This window comes from Sinocyclocheilus grahami, unplaced genomic scaffold (assembly GCF_001515645.1).
Source record: "Sinocyclocheilus grahami isolate Dianchi unplaced genomic scaffold, SAMN03320097.WGS_v1.1 scaffold574.1, whole genome shotgun sequence".
Taxonomy (NCBI): Eukaryota; Metazoa; Chordata; class Actinopteri; order Cypriniformes; family Cyprinidae; genus Sinocyclocheilus; species Sinocyclocheilus grahami.
The window spans coordinates 125856-149123 of NW_015505753.1; the positions used below are offsets into that span (position 1 = coordinate 125856).

At 35.3% G+C, this 23268-nt stretch overlaps 2 protein-coding genes across 6 annotated transcripts in view; both read right to left on the reverse strand.

Moving 5' to 3' along the window:
• Positions 1-9972, reverse strand: part of LOC107556605 (E3 ubiquitin-protein ligase rnf213-alpha-like) — a 64441-nt gene extending 54469 nt beyond the window's left edge. For 3 of the 5 annotated variants that reach the window (XR_001605303.1, XM_016239736.1, XM_016239735.1), the window contains exons 1-11: positions 9782-9972; positions 7748-7863; positions 6193-6353; positions 5318-6045; positions 5147-5213; positions 4697-4863; positions 4524-4590; positions 3982-4133; positions 3716-3886; positions 3430-3638; positions 3057-3346 (exon numbers count right to left, since the gene is read on the reverse strand). Coding sequence is in view for 4 of the 5 variants with exons in the window: in XM_016239736.1 (XP_016095222.1) it covers positions 3057-3346; positions 3430-3638; positions 3716-3886; positions 3982-4133; positions 4524-4590; positions 4697-4863; positions 5147-5213; positions 5318-6045; positions 6193-6353; positions 7748-7850 (2115 nt within the window). In the remaining variant the exon portion in view is untranslated. The remainder of the gene's footprint in view (positions 1-3056; positions 3347-3429; positions 3639-3715; positions 3887-3981; positions 4134-4523; positions 4591-4696; positions 4864-5146; positions 5214-5317; positions 6046-6192; positions 6354-7747; positions 7864-9781) is intronic. The other 2 variants (XM_016239739.1, XM_016239737.1) reach the window with 2 other exon arrangements.
• Positions 9973-14109: 4137 nt separating this feature from the next.
• LOC107556598 (guanine nucleotide-binding protein G(o) subunit alpha-like) lies at positions 14110-22348 on the reverse strand. Its single transcript, XM_016239729.1, has 10 exons — positions 22216-22348; positions 22009-22126; positions 21695-21786; positions 20024-20116; positions 19217-19377; positions 17206-17334; positions 16731-16860; positions 15801-15872; positions 15181-15268; positions 14110-14572 (listed from the first exon to the last, which is right to left on the reverse strand). The coding sequence occupies exons 1-10, from the start codon at positions 22249-22251 to the stop codon at positions 14382-14384; spliced, it is 1110 nt and encodes a 369-aa protein (XP_016095215.1). The 5' UTR covers positions 22252-22348; the 3' UTR covers positions 14110-14381.
• Positions 22349-23268: the final 920 nt, after the last annotated feature.

Sequence of the window (23268 nt, forward strand, 5' to 3'; positions counted from 1 at the left end):
ATTATACCATAGATTGAGTTGATGACTTCTCAAACATATTGTTCATGGGATGCACCATTTCCATCTATGGGCTGCTCCTTCAGAATGCCACGAGGGCCCCTTAGAACGGTATCTTTAAAATCCATGTTATAGTAAGCGTGCACGCGAAGTCCCTGTGCACTTTCTAAAATCCACACTGTGGTAAATTCGCACATTAAGCATTTTGCGTTCGTTCTAAAATCCTGTATGGTGGGGGCTATGCGCGGCGGCTTCGTGCCCTTTCTTTTGAGTCGGTTAGGCCCCAATTCCACCTTGGGCACCACTCCACCTATGTATCCTCAGGATACCTATTTAAACAGGGTGTTGCTACTAGGGGTCTGTTGAGACAGTTCCTTCAGCAAGCTCATGCAGAGCAAGCGGTAGCCCCTGGGTGACAGGCCAAGACCTAGTACGATTCTAGGCACTTGGTCGAATCTATTCCTGATTCCAAGCATTGAGCTCTACCCCGGGCCCAGGAGTTCTGGCCCTAACAGGTAGGTTTTTTGGGATAGGTAGCTTAGGCCTTTGGCTGTAGGGGATAATGTCACTGACAGCCATCTAACGTCCCAGGGGCAACTCCCTTAAAGTTTTTGGTAGAGTTGGTACTTGGTGCTCCCCTGTGGTTTGGCATGCACTCCCCTCAGCATGGTGGCGTGGGTATACCGTTCCCCATAGCGATCCCTAGAGGACGCATTTCGAAGTTCCCTTGAAAGGGAACGTCTCAGGTTACGCATTTAACCATGGTTCCGAGTATGCATCATTCTGCCATGCATCGGACGCAAGCTTCAGATGAAGAAGTGGATGACGTGTTCTTCCGGTGCCTAATTATACTATAGTCGCACCGGTAGTGACGTTATAGGCTGTCGGCGGCCAACATGTTGTTGGTGTTTTTTGAATGCATACTTCAGACACGGGCCATGTCGAGGCATTCCCCACAGCGACCCTTAGAGGATGCAGTGTCTCGTTCCTTACTCAGGGAACCATGGTTACATACGTAACCTGAGAGGTTAAAAAAGGAAGAAAAAAAGCACCATAAAAATATTATAAAAGTAGTCAATTTGGCATATGTGCTATATATTCTGAATGAAGTCATCTGAGTTTTTTGTGAGGAAAAGGCCAAAATTTATAAGAAAAATCTTCCTGTTGCCATAGCTCTTAAATCTCGGTAAACGAGATCTTTCACATGACTATATTCTTTTGAGGTCAGGTTCTAAATATTTTTTGTAGTCACGTTCAGTACATACTGTATATGCCACATCAGGATGTGAACTAAAGATGTTTGACATAAAATATTGTGCACAAGTGGTACTCCAAATTAAGTTTAATTATAAATGTTATACCAATAAGTCTCGATCGCCAGTAAATGTTAATAGATTTGAACTATACTTAGTGTGAAATAAATGTATCTGAAGTACTGTATATAGCTTTTTTACTAGTGACTGCATTACATCCTGCAACATCTGGACAAACCCAGAACTTCTGCCCATTGTGGACTTCAGTTCAGCCTTCAAAAACATAATCTCAGATATCCTCCTGACCAAACTAACTTAGTTCTCTGTGCCCACCTCCACCTGTCAGTGGAGCAACTTCCTGAAAGCAGCAGCTAGTGAGTTTGAGGAAATTCACATCTAGCACCTGCAATATCAGCACTGGTACTCCACAGAGTTGTGTGCTCTCTCCACTAATCTTCTCCCTATACACAAATGACTGCATCTCTACAGACCCCTCTGTCAAACTCCTGAAGTATACAGATGATACCATGATCACTGGACTTATCCAAGATGGTGATGAATCTGTTTACAGAAGAGAGGTTGAACATCTGGATCTCTGGTGCAGTTAATACGATCTGGAGCTGAACACGAGAAATCCCAGTACTACTGCTCTTCCTAACCATTCACAACAGCACTCTGGCAGCAGTGGAGTCATTCGGGTTCCTGGGATCAACCATCTCCCAGGACCTGAAGCAGAACACTCACATTGACTCCACTGAGAAAAATCCGAGCAGAGGTTGTACTTCCTTTGTCAAGTTCAATCTGCCACAGGCATAGATGACAGTTTTATTCAACTGTTACTGAGTCTGGTTTGGTTCAGCCACCAAATCAGACTGCAATGGATTATTAGGACAACTGAGAGGGTCATTTGTGTGCACCTGCCCAACATTCAGAACATGTATTTCTCCAAAATAAAGAAATTACATCATCACAGACCCCTCACACCTAGGCTAAAGCTTGTTTTTACTTTTGTCCTCAGACAGATACTACATATCTCTGTGCACTAGAACAGGGGTTTTCAACCTTTTAGGACATGCAAGTGCACTCGTGCCCCCCCCCAGTATTACTGTAGTCACACCGAATTACTTTATTAACATTAACATAAAAGCAAATATCCATTAAAGCTATTAAAGCAGCGAACAATTTTTCTTTTGCTCTTTTTGATTAACATTATTTACATAAGAAATGCACGGACCCGTTATACCGATGTACATTTGATATTTTCTTTACTGTTTACATTCACTTAAAACAACCGACTGTGCTTACAAGGATACTTGTAAAGACAGCCATTGGTATTCACCTGCTGTCTGAGAAGGCTATCTGTTTGTGCACTTCAGGTGTGTGAGCGGTGCGCATAGAAACACTCTATCACAGTGCGTGAGTACCGCATTGAGATGTCCTGGGTTTAAATGGTTTAAAATTACTTTAATGTTTAAACTGACAAGACTTCAGCGTGCATAATTATACTGAAACATAAATATATAACCAGTTTACCGGATTCAATGTGATGGCTGAGCCGGTTTCTGAGATAACAACATGCCAATGCGTGGTTGGATTTCAGACACGGCTAATCGTAAATCATCTTACAGTCAATAAGCGTGACCAGGGTTGCCAGGTTTTCACAACAAAACCTGCCTAATTGCTACTCAAAACTACAAAACGCACGGCAAGTGGTAAAGTAGCCCAATTCCGTGGGAAAACTGCGTAAATGTATGAATGTGTTTAATATGCGTTTAATATGTGATGAGTTACATATGGTTTACTTACATCTTTTTCACTGTAATCGAGTGAGTACCATTTCGTATGTGTCTTTTCAAACACAAAAGGGTTTCCATAGACCTCAAAAAACTGTCTGAGTTGACTAAAGAAGCTGCTGAGGTTCATTTTGCTCCAGCTTCTCAGGAGGTCAAAAATAGATCCCAGCATGACTGTACCAGCAATTTGTCTCCCCTGGAGTACACCTTTCTTATGATCAGGCCAAACAGCTTTTCTGATCCATTCAAACATATTGTTAGATGGTTCTGCACAGATGATATCATCATACTGATGCCATTCCCCTGCAATACACCAAAAGAACAAATTTAGTCTCTTAAAAGTGAAAATTAAAAATAAATATAGACTTCTGAAGAGCTTCACCTACCTTCATCATTTAAGAGATGTGATTTAACAAACAGACATCTGTTGGTGGTTTCATCTGAATCCAATTTGTATATGTATTCATAATGTAATTCATACTTCTGCTTTTTTGCTTTATACACAACATACTTGTAGGGGATGGACACAGATGCAGCATCAGCTCTTTTGCATACAAATTTCCCTTCAACAAGAAATCCATGCTCCCCAAGATCCCTAAAAATCAAATTATTCTTAAATAACTGATTTCAGCAATGAATAATAAATATCTGGCTCTGAAAATATTTACTAACCGTGTCACAAACAGTTCGATTAGATCTTTTTCCCAGTTACCAATGTGACTACCAGCTCTTATAAAAATATAATCCTCCTCTGGCTTAAACTTGAAGTGTTTTGACAGGACTGCATGAAAGTAAATGGTGAGTTTGTCACTGGAACTTATATGCTGATTTGATGCTGGATTTCTGCAATTAAAAAATATTGATACAATAATATTCCAGTGGGAAAAACTGAACTATAAGTGTGACCAAAAGTGCATTCATCACACGATTCAGCATACCTTTTTGGGAGCGTGACACACTGACTTTCTGTATCATCACTTTCTTTCCGTTTCTGGTCCATAGCAGAATCTTTCTTTCCATGTTTAGACTGCTGTTGTTTCGGACCGTGCTCAGCATTCAATGGTGAATCTCCACTGGAAATGTGATTCTTCTAAATGCAACATTAACAGAAATGGTCATCTTTCAACTCCATGTTTGGAATTTACAGTAACAGACCAACATATTGGTCGATATAACCAACCTTTGGGTTATCTGAGATTGTCAGTGCTAGATAATAAAACATGTCTGACAAGCTTAAGCTTTAGTTCTCTCTAATTACAGCTCCCAAATTTACACCCATACTTGTAAAAAGAAAGAAAAAGAAAGAGAGAGAAAGAAAGAAAGAAAGAAAGAAAAAAAAAGGCAAATTTCAGAAAATGCAAAATCACAGATTCATTGTGATTGTCATTAACAAATAGGTAAGATTTATTATTTGTTTCAATTTATTAACAATAATTTTATTTATAATTTCTATATAAATATATATTTCATTTTTGTTTACCTTAGATTTATTCTGTGGGCCAAACACCACGACCTGTGATGAATTCTGCGGTTCCTGATTCTGATTTCTGTGAAGTTAAAGTATGTATTGACATTTCAATTAAAATGACATAAGAAATCTGGTTTTAAAAAAACAAGCATTATTTATCAAAATACATACAAATATTTGCTTACCTTTTTGTTTTAGGAGATGAGACATGCTGAATGGCTTTACTGGTTTCTGCTTCCTCACTTTTATTTTGTTTCTCAGATGCTGTATTCTTCTGGCCTGCATGAGCAGACTGCTGCTTCTGACTCTGCTCAACCTTCACTGAAGAATCGGCACTGGAATCGTGATTCTTCTAAATAAACAAAAATAAATGCTCATCAAATACAGTAACTCCATGTTTGGGATTTCCAGTAACAGACCATCATATTGGTCCAGTTAACCAATCAACTATGGCCTATCTGAGATTGTTAGCGTTAGCTAATAAAACGTCTGCCTGCCCTGCCCAAAGCTTTAGCTCTGTCTAATTCCAGCTCCCAAATTTACACACAGTAGGTAAAATGTATTATTTGTTTCACTTTATTAACAATAATTTTATTGATCATTTCTATATAAATATATATTACATTTTTGTTTACCTTAGATTTATTCTGTGGGCCAAACACCATGACCTGTGATGAATTCTGTGGTTCCTGATTCTGATTTCTGTGAAGTTAAAGTATGTATTGACAATTCAATTAAAATAACAAATGCTTCTTGTTTTTTTAAACCAGATTTCTTATCAAAATACATAAAAAATATTTGCTTACTTTTTTGTTTTAGGAGATGAGACATGCTGTATGCCTTCACTGGTTTCTGCTTCCTCACTTTTATTTTGTTTCTCAGATGCTGTATTCTTCTGGTCTGCACAAGCAGACTGCTGCTTCTGACTCTGCTCAACCTTCACTGAAGTATCACCACTGGAGCTGTGGTTGTTCTGTGCCCCCACATCATGATCATCTGTCTCCCTTTGATTTCCTGTGCTGCTCTTTATGTTTGCATTCTGGTCCATGTCACCATCTCGATCTAGAGTAGTTTGCTTTCTTTTGGACACACTCTTTTGTCCTTTATTCTTAGATTTTACTTTATCTTCATCTTTCTCATTTGCTTCCATGGTCACTGCTGGAGAAGCTTTGTCAGTGCTAATGCTGATCAGCTCTTGGGTCAATTGCAACTTAGATGTTTCTGTCATTTCAGGTACTACACAACTCTCTTTGCTACTATTAGGCTGCTCATCTGAGTGACTTACAGCAGCATCTATGGGTAAAGCAGAGACAGCTTGTTGTTTTAGCTCAGCAGTTTCAGTAGGGCTTAGATGAGAGGATGATTCAGCCGGTTTAGGCATGTCATCTACAGTACAGTAAGAGCCATCACTGTCAGAAGATTGGTCTTCCTCCATTTTCTTTTCTTTTTCAGTCAGCGATATATCAGAGAGATCTGAGGTCAGAGACGAATGGCCCTCTGCAACACCTGCTTTTTTCTTCTTCTTCTTTCTTTTCTGTAGAAGCATGATGAAAAAAAATTTGCATTATAAATTACAACAGAATTTCAAAATAATAAAATATTTAAGGAATAAGGTTTTTTTTAAAGATTTTAAAAAATCCAGGACTATTTCATAGTTATAATTAATTTTCATATCCAGCACCTTTTTCTTTGGGTTTGGGATTATATCTTCATTTTGTCGTTTTGGGGATATATTGGCATTCTGGTAATCCAATGCTTCTGATTCACGTCCTATATCAGTCATTTCTGCATCGGTACCATGTGGAATGTTTGAGGATGTTTGAAACTTGTCTTGTGGCTTGTCTGATAAACAAAAAACAAAGGTCACACAGCAAACACACACTGGGTCTCATTCACTAAGCATGTGCACAAATTTGTGCTTGAAACCTGCGTATGAACGATTTCACAAACAAATGATTCACTAAAACTTTCGTACTAATTTATTCTATATATATATATATATATATATATATATAAAAGAAAAAAAGGAACAACTCAAAGCACATGTACGCAAAAATTAAACTCTGATTGGTATTAAAAATCTATATAATATATGTGTGTGTATGCATGCATGCATGTATATATATATATATATAGTTAAGACAAAATGTATGTTTCATCTCAGGATAATGGTTATATATTTTATAATAATGATAAAACGTATATTTAATCTTAAAAGTATTTAATCACATACAGTGAAAGAGTAAGAAAAGGTGCACTAAACTATAGCTCGAGCTGTGAGGTTTCTCTGAATAATAGCGCATGTACAGGCGGCTAATGAAAGCTCTGTAAACTGGGTCTGTATAAAAGGCGTTTTATTGTGTATGAAATTATTTTGAGGACTGCGCACTTGGTTATTAAGGTTATTAGTTGTATGAATTAATTCCAGGCTACCTTTATGTATCTTTGGCGCTTGAAACATTCTTTGACTTTCATTGTATGGGCAAAAACTACTGAAACAGTCTTTAGATTCCTTTTGTGGTCCACAGAAAGAAAATTAAGTTTGGAACAACATGAATTTTCATTTATGTGTATGTCTTTTACAGTCTGTGCACATATCAAGAATTTCTAAATTGCACAAAATGAATGAAACCCATCATATATGACAGGCGGTTGAATTTGGAAAGTAAGATGGATTTGTGACATCAGCTGAAAAGGAAAGTTGCTTTGGAGGTGGGGAAACTTATTAAAATTTGATGCTGATTACAAAGATGTTTTTCTTTTCTTTGGAATAATGTGTATTAATGAATCACACACAATAAGACCAAAAAACATGTATTTTGATTTGATGTTGACCTTAAGCAGTCAACACTATGACAAAAGAATGTGAAACTCTGTTGATTAATTACATTCATTTTCAACATCATTCATTTACTGTATAAGATGCATCAGACAACATAAGCAATGTGTCTACCTTTATACTGTTGTGTCTGAAACTGCCACACAGTTAAGTATATGGAGAAAAACTAACCACAAATAAGTGAATTGAGATGCAGCTGTACACACCACTGCATATTGTGTTAGATGTTTTATATATATAGGCTACATGTTAAATATCCTGTATAAATGTCATTTTTTATATGAAATCATGTCTTTATCATTTTGTGAAACTTTAATGGAAATAAACAAAATGTATGAATAAAAAATTAAATTACAGAATCAAAAATGGTAAGATCTATAAAGACTCAAGCACCCACCTGCTGCGGTCTCATTTGACTGACATGTCAGCTTACAGCCACACTGACTGCAGAAGATTGGTGCCTTTTCCAAAGACACAAAACTGCACTGAGGACACTTCATTCTCCGGTAATGTCTGCAAAGAGCACAAGTATGAGGTAAGGGGTTTTACCCACTATTCCACAATATAATGATAACATAAGTGGTCACATGACTTCTCAGAACTCCATTTTGCTTTCAATTTCTATTTGCAATATAAGTCAAAGTTCACCATATAGATAATGAATTTAGTAAACACAGACTGCGGGAATCATGTGAATGAAAGAAAACAGCCTACACTTCATCTAAGTGCAGTGATCCACTTTAAAATAAAATAATAAGGTGCCTGATACACTAATAAATGCCTACAACACACAATTGTATCTGAATATTAGACGTCACTAGTTAAAATGCTTCTATTCTGCATTTTTCTAATTTAACGCAAAATACTGTAATAATTCGTCAAAAGTTGTAATGTATAAATGAAACATACATGAAGAAAGATAAAAATAAATACTATGAATTTGAGAATGGCTTAATAATCACATGTCCTGTTTTTTCTTTACCGACAGCAGCACAGGAACTGACATGAACAACCTGATAATCATGTTCTCTCCTTTGATTTAAGAATGTTCCAAAGAGCATCTTGTGCTTCAATTAAAATTTTTAATCTGTACAATTTGGATTAATTTATTAGTTAAGAGCTACATTATGACCTTAAAATAATGAAAAATATCCTTCCTATTCATTTTACATAGTTTTTAACAACTGTATTCTACTTTCACTTTTTTTTTTTTGCACTTAATTTTTTCAACATTACATGATCATTATTTTAAATTACTTTGGCTAAGCATTCTACAAACACAAATGCCCTATACTCTGCATCAGGAAGTCATTGTGATATTCACATACCTGACATACACTGACCTGAACTTTATTATGATTTTTATTATATGTTGCTTGGCAAATCTTAACAGCCAACAGCTATATCACTTGGTGGAAAATTGATAGTTGTGATTAACGAAATTTATTGAACACTGCTGTGTTATACTATTGTTGATGCCATTTTATAAAAGCAGCAAGCGCCACTCCAAGCAACGTTAATTGTCCTCCACTTTACCTTGTGCTTAACTACTGTGCTTAATTCCTTAACTATGGTGAAATCAATTTAAATGCCTGTCTTTCATGACTTCTGGGGAAATTTTACTCTTTTGCAACATAAAAATGATCAAAAGAACAAATAAAACTACATGCATTAATACAAATATAAACAAATAGATAATACAGAAATTTCACCTAAATTAATATAGAAATGAGTTACTAAAATAGCAGATGTAAAAACATACGAATTCGTGTATTTTTTTTCAGACGGTCCCTACCTCTACATGTTGCCAAATCCCCCAATAGAGGCCGCTGTCGCTCAAGTGATTAAGTAAATTAAAAGTAACGCGAGCAAGAAGAAACCCGCCACAAAATTAAACAACAATAATAATACATAGATATTACGATTGTAATCACCAAGCGTATATGGGTATATGCTTATAAATATATTATCTACATATGATAAGCTGCTCCTTTACCAATATAGACTATTATTGATAACGTCAGAGTATGACGTGTCTGAATGGCGAACCTATATTTCACTACCATCCCCTAATCTATTAAACAAACAAAACGTATGTCTCAGATCTAATCGACAACTTAACTTTACTATTTGTGCATAATAAGCCAATATTTTATCAGTAAAATTGCACAACTAATAGCCCGAAACAAACACGACAACGCAATACTGACGTTGACAACCAAGCTAACAAGAATTATGCTCAGACAAGCTTAACGTTACTTAAAAGAATGAAGAGTCTGTGCGAGTGTTATTTTAGCGGTATATGATCTGATATATGACATTAATGCCAGATCAAGAGAAACTCGCAGTCTGGTCTCTTCCTCATGTGACATGCTAAAGCTAAACTGACACACATTATGAAGGCAAGTGTACTCTCAGGTTTGTGTCTTACCTAATGCAGGTGTGCGTTTTCACAGAACAGCACACATGTCATCGTGCATTTGACCCTCAGTCAGTCTCTCAGTTAGATCTGATCACGTTCGTATGCTCCACACACCATGAAAGTATCTGCTGAGGAAGAGCTGGGGAGCTTAACATCTCAGAAGTTTCGTTTCCTGAAAAATGGGCGTCATTTTCATGTTGATCCATTTATACAAAACTACAAGCCAATAACACAATGGGAAGTACTTATATACATTAAACTGTCTGCTAAAAGGCCCGTTTCTTGCTTACATTATTTTATGTAATAATATTAAAAAAAATGTTTATTCAGATGGGTTTTACAGTACACTGCCTTTAGAAAATATCCCTCACGCCCTCAGTTATTTTTAATTCTAGTCACAGAATATTAAATGTAGGCTATTCTTTTTCTCTCCACATATTTGACAAGTATAAAATATAAGTAAACTTTCAGATTTGAAATATATTCTGCAGTGAAATAATTCTGACTGAAATATTCACTTGTTTCTTTGTAGCCTACTTCTTTAAAGACACAAACTAGCCTACATGTTCTGCTTACAGTTGTCGCAGCATCAGCATTTACTACAGAAAGGTCAAAAGTTGTTGTGGTGATTGCTGAATTCAAAGAACTAAAACAAACAACACAATGTACAATAATACAAACTTTAGCAGAATATATGTGATTAATATAATAACTTAATAAAGGCACTTAATGTAGCTAAAGGAAAGTAGGCCTAAATCATTATCACATATTCATATTTCTTCTGTCAGCACATCCCTTGAGGCTCCTTAATTCATATGTGCCTGTCTTGACCCTTCTTCCATAAACTGTGATTTTTTTCAAGATGCCTTCACTGCTCTGAATGCTCATTCTGCCCCCTGCTTGAAGCAATTTTATTTGCATTGTTGCAAACTATGCTGCTGGTCACTAACTATAAATCTGACTTCATAGCACTTGTTACTTCATAAGCCAAACAACTCGTTTTACAGATGATTGTTGTGTGTTTAAAGGTGTGTCTTCTACAGTCTATCAGATAAGATTTATTTACAGCCATTTTATTTGTTCCTAAGTATCACAAGTATGTACATGCTTTTTCATGTGACTTCTAGATTCCTGTTAAGCGTTTCATTCCTTTGACCCCTTCAGGGCCAGTGCTTCTCTTATATCATAAATTATAGTGAAATGTATGATAGTGGACTTACTTGAAAAGATCACCAGGTCAACTCCAAAATGTTTAGCACTGTTGAGTTGTGCTTGGGAACTCAGTTGACCCAAGAAACAAAACAGCAGTTGCACTACAATTGTGACGTATGACAGACTGCTGTATTATCAGATACTATGTTGGATTTTGTTCAATAAAGCAGTTTTGGTGAGTTGCAGAGAACATCAGTCAGGAGAGGAGACAATTGGAATCTTCCTGTCATTGATTTACTTCTGTATTTAGGGTTGCTATTGTAAATTTTCCGGCAAAATGTTCTGATAAACCTGGAAATTCATTTTAAAATCAATGATAGAAAGCTGTTTAAACCCTCAGGGAGTAAAACAACCCAAAACTGTTTTGTATATAATGTATAATAATTGACATATATACTGTATATACATTTATAATTTGCCAGTATTTCTCCAGAACATCCAAGTGCTATTTTGCAAACTTATTTGTTTTTTGGACAGCAGTGACTTCCACCATGGTGACCAACCATTAACTTTATTTTTTTATAAAAAATAAATAATATTTTTTTTTATCATATATAGAAACTTTTTACAAATCATATATAGACACATCAATAGAGACATTATTGGAGCATGTTCCATTTTTGTATCTCTTTAGCTGACACTTTAGGATTCTGATCTCGGATCACTGAGCTCTTCCAGTCATCTTTGCTGGACACACAATACTAAGGAAAGGAGCTACTTTTCCCGTTTATAGTTGTCTTTCTGTGGACTGATGAACCTCCAGGCCTTCAGAAATACTTCTGTAACCCTTTGCATAAATGCAACTCAACAAGTCTTTAATGTTCTGAGATTTCTTTTGTTCGAGGCATGCTTCACATCAGGCAGTACTTCTTGTGAATAGATAACTCAGACACTGTTAGTGTTTTTTATATAGTGCAGCTTTGACCAACAGCTCCAATTTAATTGTATTGTTGGACTCCAGCAGGGCCCTGTTTGATCCAATCAGCAGTGGGAAAGGCTAAAAGCTGGTGTAAAACTGTTCCAAATTTTTTTTACTTTCTATCACATTCAGAAAAATTTTGAAAATGCATGTGACAACATTGCACTAGCATATGTGTTCATCTGGACTACTCAATGTCTACACACCAACAGTTAATCATTGTGGGAAGTGTTGCGAGAAAGTGCACCAAAACATGGTACTTTAAGCTTTGCAAGCTGGAATCACAGGAAGATGAACAGAAATATGAAATAAAGAAACAGTAGATCTCTCAACTAAGTTTGGGTTGAAGACTCAGTCCAAGGGAATCATGTGGACTGGTATCAGAACCAGACTATATTCAAGATTTCTCACAAAAAAGAAAGAAAAAAGGTTGCAGCCGATCGTGGCAACAGTGCCAATGGAAAATACAATATTGCAAATGCAACAAAAGGGTGAAGAATAAAAATAGCAGATATGGAATGGATAGGGTACCTTCTCCTTTTTAAAGCTATGTTTTGGACTTTGTCGACATTAAACACTCACAAGTAGCGCTGGACTGATTCCTTTTGGAGAAGACATTACTCTTACTTTTTTCACCCTACACTGTGAATGATAATACACAAAGTGTTCAGTAACACTAGTTGTTATGTGTTTGTTACTGTTTTGCCTTAGCTGAAGATAAGATAAAATATTATGACCAGCTGATTCAGAAATCAATGCTAAAAGCAGAGCTGACAAACTTTTTTCCTCTGTATGTTGCAAATGGTAAGAGAGAAGAAACAAATTTGAGAAAAGAGAAAAGATGGCAATGCTATAATGGAGCTTCGATAGGTGATACTGGTGCCAATTAACAATTTCAGGACCTTTTAAAACATTTTTTTTTTACCAGTTTCTTCTTTGTAGCTATTTTATATGGACTTTACCATGGAGCTTGTGAAATGGCTGACCCACTGACTGACACATGGCAACAGTGTGTAGAGTGTGACTTCTCAGGTCAGGTTCTGCTATCTCATCCTCAAGGTTACCTACCAGTCTGTGATTCAAATACAAGGATTAGCACTAAAGGACTCAAAATAGTAATTGTAACTAATTACCACCCCCCACCCCCCACTACAATATATAAAATTAAAATAAAGGCAAAATCCACAACATAGTGCTCATATTAATGCCAAAAAAAGAAGGAAAAAAGACTATTTACACATATATTATTATATAGAAATATGGGCACACATAACAGGTGAGCTTATCCCTGGTATATTTGACTTTGTACAACATTCAATGGAGGACAAAACACATAATACCATCAAGATGTTAACCACTTAAATTTTACTTTTTGTTAATACGGACGAAGCGCACTTAAATTTTGCCACCAGTTAGCGTTACTTCACCTGTAATGGTGAAAATGATTCAAATACCGGATGCGTGAATCGATGCGCCTTTTATGCATTGTTTATTCATTTTTTCTTGCAGAAAGCATTCAACTTTAAACATTTATGCAGAGCCATTTTGAATACTGAATTGTTTATCCTTCTGGTTTATTTAACAGGAGATAATTGCATTTTTAATAGTTTATTTGTTCACATGATGTAGCCTACACAAAAAGGCAGAAGTAGTAGCTATATCTAATCTTTGGATAACATTTACATTTATATTAATGCTATCTAACCGGATCAAATTTTGTGTGAGACTCGCATAGTAACCTGATAGCAATTCTAGTCATCTGCTAGGAGTAGATAGACAATTCAGATAAATAAGAGGGAAAAATAAGTGGGATATCAATTGGCATGAATAAGGTTATGCTCTACACACTGTTATGAATGTCATTTAATTCATATCAAAATGGTTTAATTAAAAAAATTAAAATAATTTTTTTAGTTACTTTTATATGGCTATTAATGTGGCAGTGAATTTTAGTGGATGCATGAAGTACACACACGTGTCCACAGGAGTGATCCCAGATATAACTTCTTACCATGAACATGTTCCATTAATATCTGACAACCACAACAAAGTACCAGTATTTTTGTTGTTTTGATCAGCCAACATTTTTTTTTTAAACCGATCAGATTATTTCAAGTAAATGTCCCAGATATTATCTAAGGTAAGGACTTCCATAATGAAGTGTCATTCAGCAACTTGACCAGATACACTTTTTTTAAATTTTTTTTACACAAGACACGTTATAGTACAAAGCAAAACATCCAGCTAAATATAATTTAGCCCATTTATTTACAACACTTTAATGATCCCCCAATTAAGTCAATTAACTAAGCACGTAACAAATCAAAGATGCTCACAATTAAAATATTATAAAAAAATATTGCATTTATATATGGATTTCATGATCCATTACAAATAAGCAATTTTGTTAAAAATAGACACAGAAACAGCAGACAAAAAAAAAAAAAAAAAAAAAAAAAAAAAAAAAAGAATATAAAATTAGAGAAGTGAGATTGTTTGAAGGTTATGTTTAACAATAGTGCTCATGGTGAGCTGGAAGGCATCATGTACGCTGGAGGGGTCTGTGGCATTGGTGAAGTGAGAGTACACCATCTTGCCTGAGGTGGTAGCGCATGCCACAAACTGGTCAGTCACATATTGAGCAGCACAACTCACATCACAGTCAGACCCTGCATCCCAACACAGAGAAACACATTAATCAGTTCCTTAATATATTCAAACTTTACCAAATATAATTTCAAAAGGTAAAAAGACAATGATGGCCTTGTGCATTTTTTTATACTACTATTGCATACAGTATGCCGTATACACATGTAGCATGTACAGTTTTAAATAAGGAACTCGCTAAATCCTGCCTTAAAAACAGTGACATTTCTACCTTAGCTACTATAATGATTTGCCTAATGCCAGTCTAAAGAAGTCCAGTGTGTCTGGATGTGTTAAACGGAATTGCACAGAAATTATGCAACATACTTAAACATATGGCTCTTATAAGAGTGACGTGAGGTATCCAGAGAAAATGGATTATTAGTATCTGCAGTCTTTAATTACATAGCAAAGGGCCAACTGGACAAGGAAGGGCAACAAATCAACACACACACACACACACACACAGAGAGAGAGAGAGACCGACCGAGAGAGAGAGACAGAGGCAAACAACATCTACGGTCATTAACTGAATACTTTGTAACTTCAGCAAGCTTATTTATAAACCCTGTAAAGTAAAATTTTGCTCCACAGAAATAAACAAACAAAGACTGTAAAAAAATGTTAGTACCTTTGAAGTCTGGTTGATAAAGTCGCAGGTGTCTCCCAGAAAACAGTATTTTCTCAGCAAACAGATCAATTTTGTTCATAAATAAAACCTGAAAATTGAATTCACATGCAAAGTTAAAAGAAAATGAAAAACATCTGAAGCCATTCAACCCTTTCAATTAATTCATCCCTATTGTTTTTGTCTATTGCAGAACAAAGTGTTTGTTATATTAATTAGTATATACTCTGAAAATTATTGCATGACAATTCTTAATAGGAGCATTAACTAATGGACAAAGACAGCATCATATGGAAATGCATAACTGAAGTGGTACAGAATGATGGGTGTAAAGAGGTCAGCACTTGTGATGAAGCAGGTTAGGTGTACACTAAATCTCAATGAGTGCAGACAATTAAGGGCGGTTATGAGGAGGGGAGGGGCTTAGAAACATTCTTTCAATGGACTCATAAAAAGCACAAATACAATCAAGCTTCATGTAATAGTATGAATAATCATCTTTGCAGACATCTTTTTTTTAACCCCAGTTCAGATCAAAGATGACAATAACAGAATTAAATAGTGTGAAAGCCCTAATGTCAGATTACACCGATTTTACAGGCCCTGAAACAAACCCAACTCACCAGAGAAGCTCCTCTGAAAAACACACTGTTACATGTGGATCTGAAGTACTCCAGGCTTTCACAGAGACGGTTCTGTTGTTTAAAAAAAATAAAAAATAAAAAAAAAGTTAAGCTACATTTTGTAATGCTTGGTATTTTAGTGTGACATGGTATGAGGAATATGGCAGGAGCAATTTTCAATCCACTTCATCTTTTCCTCTTTTTAAACTTTCCTATTAATCTTCAATGGTTGATAGTATAGTATATATTTATTTAATGCCATGTCAGCATCAAAGGCTATTTTCATGGCAAAAACATAAAAAAAAAAACAATAAAAACCAGCAAATAAACAAGTTAGATCACAAGATTTTTGACATTAACGTGATAAAAATTCTAAAATTTACTAAACTCTTTAAGTGAGCTCACTTCATAAAATAGTTCTCTGTACATTAAAAGCTGGACAGTAAATAAAATGTTTAACAGAAAGGGAATCTTTGATGGTTGAAGGGCGAGTAGAATGTCACCTATTTTTTGGAAATGTTCATTATTGTATTCATATAGCGAAACTTTCACAGATTGTTTAATAAAATGTAACTCACATAATTCATGCAAAACATCACAGGGCATAGACAAAAGGGTGGAAAGGCTCTGTCCTATTCCCAAATCATACATGCATACAATTATGCGGTTAGCGGACTGTTACTTTTTGCATGAGCTCAAGATGTCTTGAGTGTCTAAGCTTGCACTACACTACGTACACCACAGGCTTCTCAATCTACATGAATTTCATTTCATTTGTCAGACCTTAACTAAAGCCTGTTACACAAACTTTTCTGACAATAAGATCAAACTAAATCATCTGGGTTTTTGAACAGATAAGACAGAATTCTGGAGTTAGAAAGTTTCCGTAATATGGGCACAAGATCTCTAAAAATCAAGTATGCTACTCACCTTGGAATGATTTTCATCAAGGTTTTGATCATACCCATTAAGAGCCACCATAAACAGCACTGCCTGGACATTGTCGAAATAACTGTACCACTTCTTTCTTTCTGAACAATGACCACCCACATCATATAGCCTATAAACAAAGGAGTACTTATAAACAAATTTGTATGATGAAATTAAATAAAATCAAGCTGAATCTCATACGAGAAAAATTAAGTCAAAACTGGTTAAACTAATTTGACTGAGTTAATGGAAATATACAATGTGCTGCCTTCCATTTAAATCAAATTCAGGTGTACATAAATATTTATTTTTATCCTTTTTTAATCTTGACAAATCCAGGTCACTGTGATTTTACTGTACGGAAAGGAGCCACATGAACACTCTGCTAAACATCATCTTTAGTCCGTAACGAAAATATGGACATAGAATCACACAAACATGTTTAGCTATGATAACATTGCAGAAATCGGTTTACCTGTACAGCGAGTTGTTGACTTTGAACTGGGTTTCAATGACACCACGAGTCCTTACTCGCACTCTGAGGACATCTGTTTTAGTGGGGATGTAGTTTGGTGCGATGATGCGACTTATGTTCTCAAAAAAACTAGATTTGTGCGCACAAAACGGAGGAAAAAGCAAAAGCACAAAATGTTTAATGGTCAATTTTACACACAAAAATCAACATGCCCATTTTTTCCCTCAAAATTACAATGGTTACAGGGAAGATAATACAGAGAGCAGTATTAAATCTCCTGCAACTGTCATTCATAAACTATCCTCACTACCACTATATAAGTCACTCATGACGTTCTTTATTTGCAATTTGGAAAATATCAAACCAAACAGGGGAAATTAAAGAACAAGCCATTTGTTCAAACATGATTACATTCAGTATTTTAATAGTTCCAAATGGCAAGCTGAAAAGATTATCCAGCCTTAAATCTTTCATTCGAGGATTTGAGATGAGAAACTTCTGATGTTATCGTTTTCCTTAGGTTAAACATTTTTAGAAGATGCAGAAGTCATTGCCGATTATCCTTTGTATTACAGTAGATGGTTATTTTATACATGGCAATTGACCATTGGAGACTGAGATTGCTGTTGCTGTATGCACCTTACCATAAACTTTCATTCGGTTAACTGCGGAATCAGGTTTGTTTTATTTTACCGTACCTTTGGACGATGTTCCCCACATAAACACATTTTTCACTGTTTCTAAACAATCACATTGATAATGACTGGAAAGCAATGCTGCAGTTATTTGCATCATCAAAGAGTGATTGATTTACAGTATGTGATTGGCCAAGTTGAGAGACCACAGATGTAGTAAAACATGGCAAACCATTACAACTGATACATTTATCAACATGTAAATTTACAGCTATGCAATGCGTGATCTAATTCATTGTAGTATTTCACTCCTCATCCATTTCAACATCATTTAAAATTCTCATGAAAGTATCATTTGTTACATGAGAATAATTGACAAACCCAAACATAATTGAAATCTCCTGCATTACAAGCAACTATCCCTGAAATTAGCTGTATTTGCATATGATGCAAATACTAACAAACTGGTTACACTGCTACAGGAACATGGAGTTGTCAATGACTGCATCGTTTCCAGGGACAAACATTACATTATACACTTCAACATCTCTCCATGGGGAGAACTTTACTGCAATAAATGTGGCATTATTAATATGGCATATCAGGATGCAGGAAAATACTTCACAATTATTCAGTCCAGTGGTAGGACAGATGTTCCTGTCAAATAAAAGGTAACATTCTATACAGCCTCTATAATTATTGTTGGTAAAGAACATCTGACAAGCTAATTTATCATGGGTCTCAAACTCTTCATTGGGTGATTACTTAAGGCTATTTTTATATTTAAAATTTAACTTGCGTGAGAAGTTATGCATTTGCGTGACCAGATCCACTTTTTTTTTTTACATAAGACACGTTATAGTACAAAGCAAAATATATAATATAGTTTAAATTATATTTAGCTGAATACCTAAAACTATAACTAAGCAGGTAACAAATCAAAGATGCCCATAATTAAAATATATATATAAAAAAATATTCAGTCCAGTGGTTCACCCACTCACAACATGCTGACTTTGTTATGTGAACTCATGAACCCTCATTTGAAAGTTGGCCAGAAGTGTCATGTTGGCCAGAAGTGTTTTGTGGGGTTTTTGGAAGCATTAACTTTGAGGGACCCAAACAGTAGCATTATATGGAATCACAGGAAGTCCTATTTTCTAATTCTCCATGTGTTCCACAGAAGAAAGTCATATATATCTAGGATGATATAAGGGTGAGTAAATTAAAGAATTTTCATTTTCATGTGTAGTATACCTTTCATGAGGTGGAAAACAATCATGTCAGTAAATTTCAGGGAAGCAATCAGTGGCATTCAAATGAAAACTATCAATTCATTATGCAATGATACAAATGGCATAGAAGTGATTACTCACTATAGTGCAGAATCATTGAGTTGGAATTCGTGGCCTCTGGCCACTGCCGCCCTGATTCCCAGATCCCCCCACAGACTGCAGAATGAATGAGCCACAAATGGCAGCAGCTCCATATCCTCTCCTACACAACACTTACATGACAATATGGCACGTGCATGGGCCTATAAGAACATAGCAAAGAATCTGAACGACCTGTGGTTGAATCGGTCAAAACATCTGTCAAGAAAATGGTCTGGTCGTAAGGTCAGAGATACATTTTAATTGGATCATGATTAAAACAAACAAAAAAGCAGAATAATAAGAGTTGGGAAAAAATAAAAGGGTATTTCTGTCACAAGAACCTATTTATTTGTGACCTTGCCTGTTCAATAACACTTTCATGACATTAAATTCACCCATAAAGTTTGTTTTGGACACATTATAATATTATACATTAATACATTATAATGTGTATTAAAACTCTTGCTCGGTCTCAAAGGTCACAGCACATACCTGGTCCTACCTACCTAGCTGTTTGTTTTTATAATATTCTATATTATAACTATACAATATTTTCCCAAGATATTATGCATAATATTAGAGGTTAGAAAGTTTTTATGTATAGATATACAGTGTAGAGGTGAGATACAAATAAGCCAATTTGGTGTTGTGTGCATGTACAGAAATTTGTTTTAATGTCACTGTAATCCGGTTTAGTTTTGAGACAGAAAACAGAAAGAGGTCTTTTCTCAATGAATCCCAATTTGGGTATAATGGAACTGCCATGCACATCATAATGAACAGGATAGAATAGTCTGCATAACTCACCTTGTTTTTCTTGTTTGACAAATTAATGCGCAGCATTCCCATGCCATGCAGCACAAACTTCATATTTGTCAGCAGGTTATCCAACACAGCAGGCTGTACATTTAGAATAAACCAAATAATTAAACACATTAACCATTTGGAGAATAGTAAAACATGCAGTGTGCTAATAGTGATGCACTAATGTTGTAGCACTGTAACTTACAGCATAGCCCAATACGGTTTATAATTCAATACGATTATAAATCGTACAAGCCATGACACGTTTCAGTAAAGCACAAAACATGGCTGTTAAACATGGATTTATTGTATTATGAATGGTTAATGTTTAAAGATTGTGTGTATTTTCTGTCTTTAATTAGATGCATTTACTTTGTGCTTTAGACACAATTAGCTTAAAGTTACTGTATTTCTCATTAAGTCACTGTGTTCATTATTACTCATTTAAAACAACTGTTTTTTCCTTTAAACATGAAGTGAATCAAAATACAGCTGAAGAAGAACAGCTCAAAACACAGCTGTTCTTTCTAACCTGTATGTCATTTTCATTTTTTATGGATGTATAATGTGAGCTTTACTATAGGGCAATAAAGAATGGCATGTGGTGTATATATATATATATATATAAAAATTAATGTTGCAGCCCGTGCTCTTATTTGATGTTTACATGTCTTCCAAGAAAAAGTTAAGGGTTTAATGAGAACACTGAACAATGAGTTAAAGGATTTTGCTTGTGCACACCTTATAAAGCTCATTCTGAAACATATTATACACCATTTAACCTCATATTTAGTACTATAGTGTTTTATTTAGATTTTTTAAATAATTTTTTTTGAGGTGACACTGTCAGGCATTTCTTTCTGTAAGAGAAAGTTAGACAATTAAATACTAAAGTATCTTCATATTGCATCTATAAGCATTGTATCGTACCTAATACTTATGTAATACTTGAATCTGCTGCTTCAAGACAACAAATGATGCAGTGTATGTTTTTACTTGTATCCTTACAAGAAATATGTAATACTTTGGAACAAAAGGGCTTCTGTGCAGTGTTGGGGGTAACATATTACAAGCAACTTAAATGGCGTAATCATTACTTTTCAACTAACTAATGCATAACTAAATTCACAACAAAATATCTGAAAATCTTTCAAATAAATAATGCAAGTTACTTTGTTTCCCAATTTCTTGACTGAGACCTCTTGTTTCCATGTTGAGAGAAATAAGGCGCAGAGGCTTTGTGTGCAGAGTAAAAGTTCTAGACTGAATGTGAACATGATTTACATGATTCAGTATTCCTAGAAATGAATGAAATCAGTGAAATGCAGAATATTCCACAAACATCTCACTGCTGACCTTTGATGGTTCATTTCAACCATACGAATAAGCAAAAAAACATCATTTGTGTGACTTTTTCTTTTTTTAATTACCGCTAAAATAAGTGTTATTGTTATTCATTTTTTGTTAGCAAGTGCAGCCCAGGTGAGAAAAGTTAATGCAAAATTAATGTAACGTAAAATAATAAAATAGTCACTTTTAAAGGGAGGAAATTAATGCAATATTGTAATGCATTACTTTTAAAAGTAACTTCCCCAACACTTCATGTAGTTCTAATGTTGAGAACTAATGCAGTAAGCCTGACAAAAACCCATATTAAGTAAGTCAATGCTGCACCTTGAAGCTGAGGAGTTCTTGTTTTGTAAAGCCATGGCTGTAGATGATCTTCATCTGTTTGATTAATGTGCTTTTGCCACTCTCTGGAGTACCTATATGTTTGGAATAAAATATTGCACAGCAGTATTAAATAGGAGAATTAATAGTCTCTATTGCAGAAATTAGACATTAAACTACAAATACAATGCTAGACTTCAATGGTGTTTTACATTCAGGAATTCGATAAATAAACAGAGTTATTATTATAGATTTATTTTCCACCATGTTTCTATGGCAAAATAAGAACAGTGTAGAACTCTCAACTCAAGAGTTACCCAGTATGAGGACTCTGTGCACGTGCGTCTCACGCTCAATTCGAGCATGCTGCTGATTGCAGGATCTTTTCTCTTCATTTCGCAGATTCACGCACGTCTGCACAGCCGCGATACATGCCTCCACGGGATCAAACGACAACATTATATGAATTAACTACTTCTCAAGTCAGCATTATCTTTTTAAGTACACATTTATATTTAACTTACCTGCAGAGATGTTAAAACGTCAAAACATCGAAACATTTCTAAAACTATATATAGGCTAGTTAAAATCGTATTTAAAACGCGCAATATTTGCGGTAGCCCTCGTTCAATATGCACCTGTTCAATATGCGGTTCGAGGACGTGACGTCATAGGACATAATAGGGACTTTATAATTAAATGTGCCCTCTAATTGGCGACGCAAGACCTTACAATAAAACAATTAACAGAGTGCATTGCTTTAAAAAATAATAATAAACAGTCCTAGAATTTGCTTCCTTTGTTAGGCTATATTTATCCAAATGGTAAAAAAAAAAAAAAAAAGACTACAAATAGTTAAATGTTTATTCAGGCAGACGTGATCTCTTAGATATTTAGATATTTTTTTTATTTCTTTGCATTTTGTGTGTGGATTTATTCTTATACATTTTAATAATTTAATCCTATAAAACTAGACAAGGAGATTAGGAGATTAAAAATCTGCAGTGTCCTACCTATCCAGTAGCGGTTTTTGGCACGGGCGAACCGGGCAGCGGCCCGTGGCGGCATTTTTTCATGATACATTGGGGGCCGCACGAGCAGTTAAATTTTTTTTTTTTTAAATCCGTTTTTCTGAATTGTGTGAAATGGCTAATAAAAATAGGTAATACAAAACGATTATGTGGTCACCAAGGTGAATTGGTTTAGTCTTGACTTCTGGTCGTGAGTGACAGTGTTGGCGGGATGGGAAATCTGTTGATTGTCGAGTGCCAAATAAACACAGAGATGGACAGGAAAATGCATAAGTCATCAGGTGCCCAATTTATTACGGTATCCATGCCATGAATGAAGGGCTAATTAAATTGGTGGGTATAACTCTTAAGTTTGTTAGCCTTTTTGCTATGATGCTTGCTATGCTTATACAACAATAATTCTGTTTTAACTCAACAAACACGAGATCTAATTTCACCATAATATTGTGCTTTGCAACAAAACTGTTATAAGTTCAGTTATTATTTATTTCCATCAGTTGGGTTAACGTTAGGCCCTGTAATTAGCCAACGGAATCTTCAAATCTG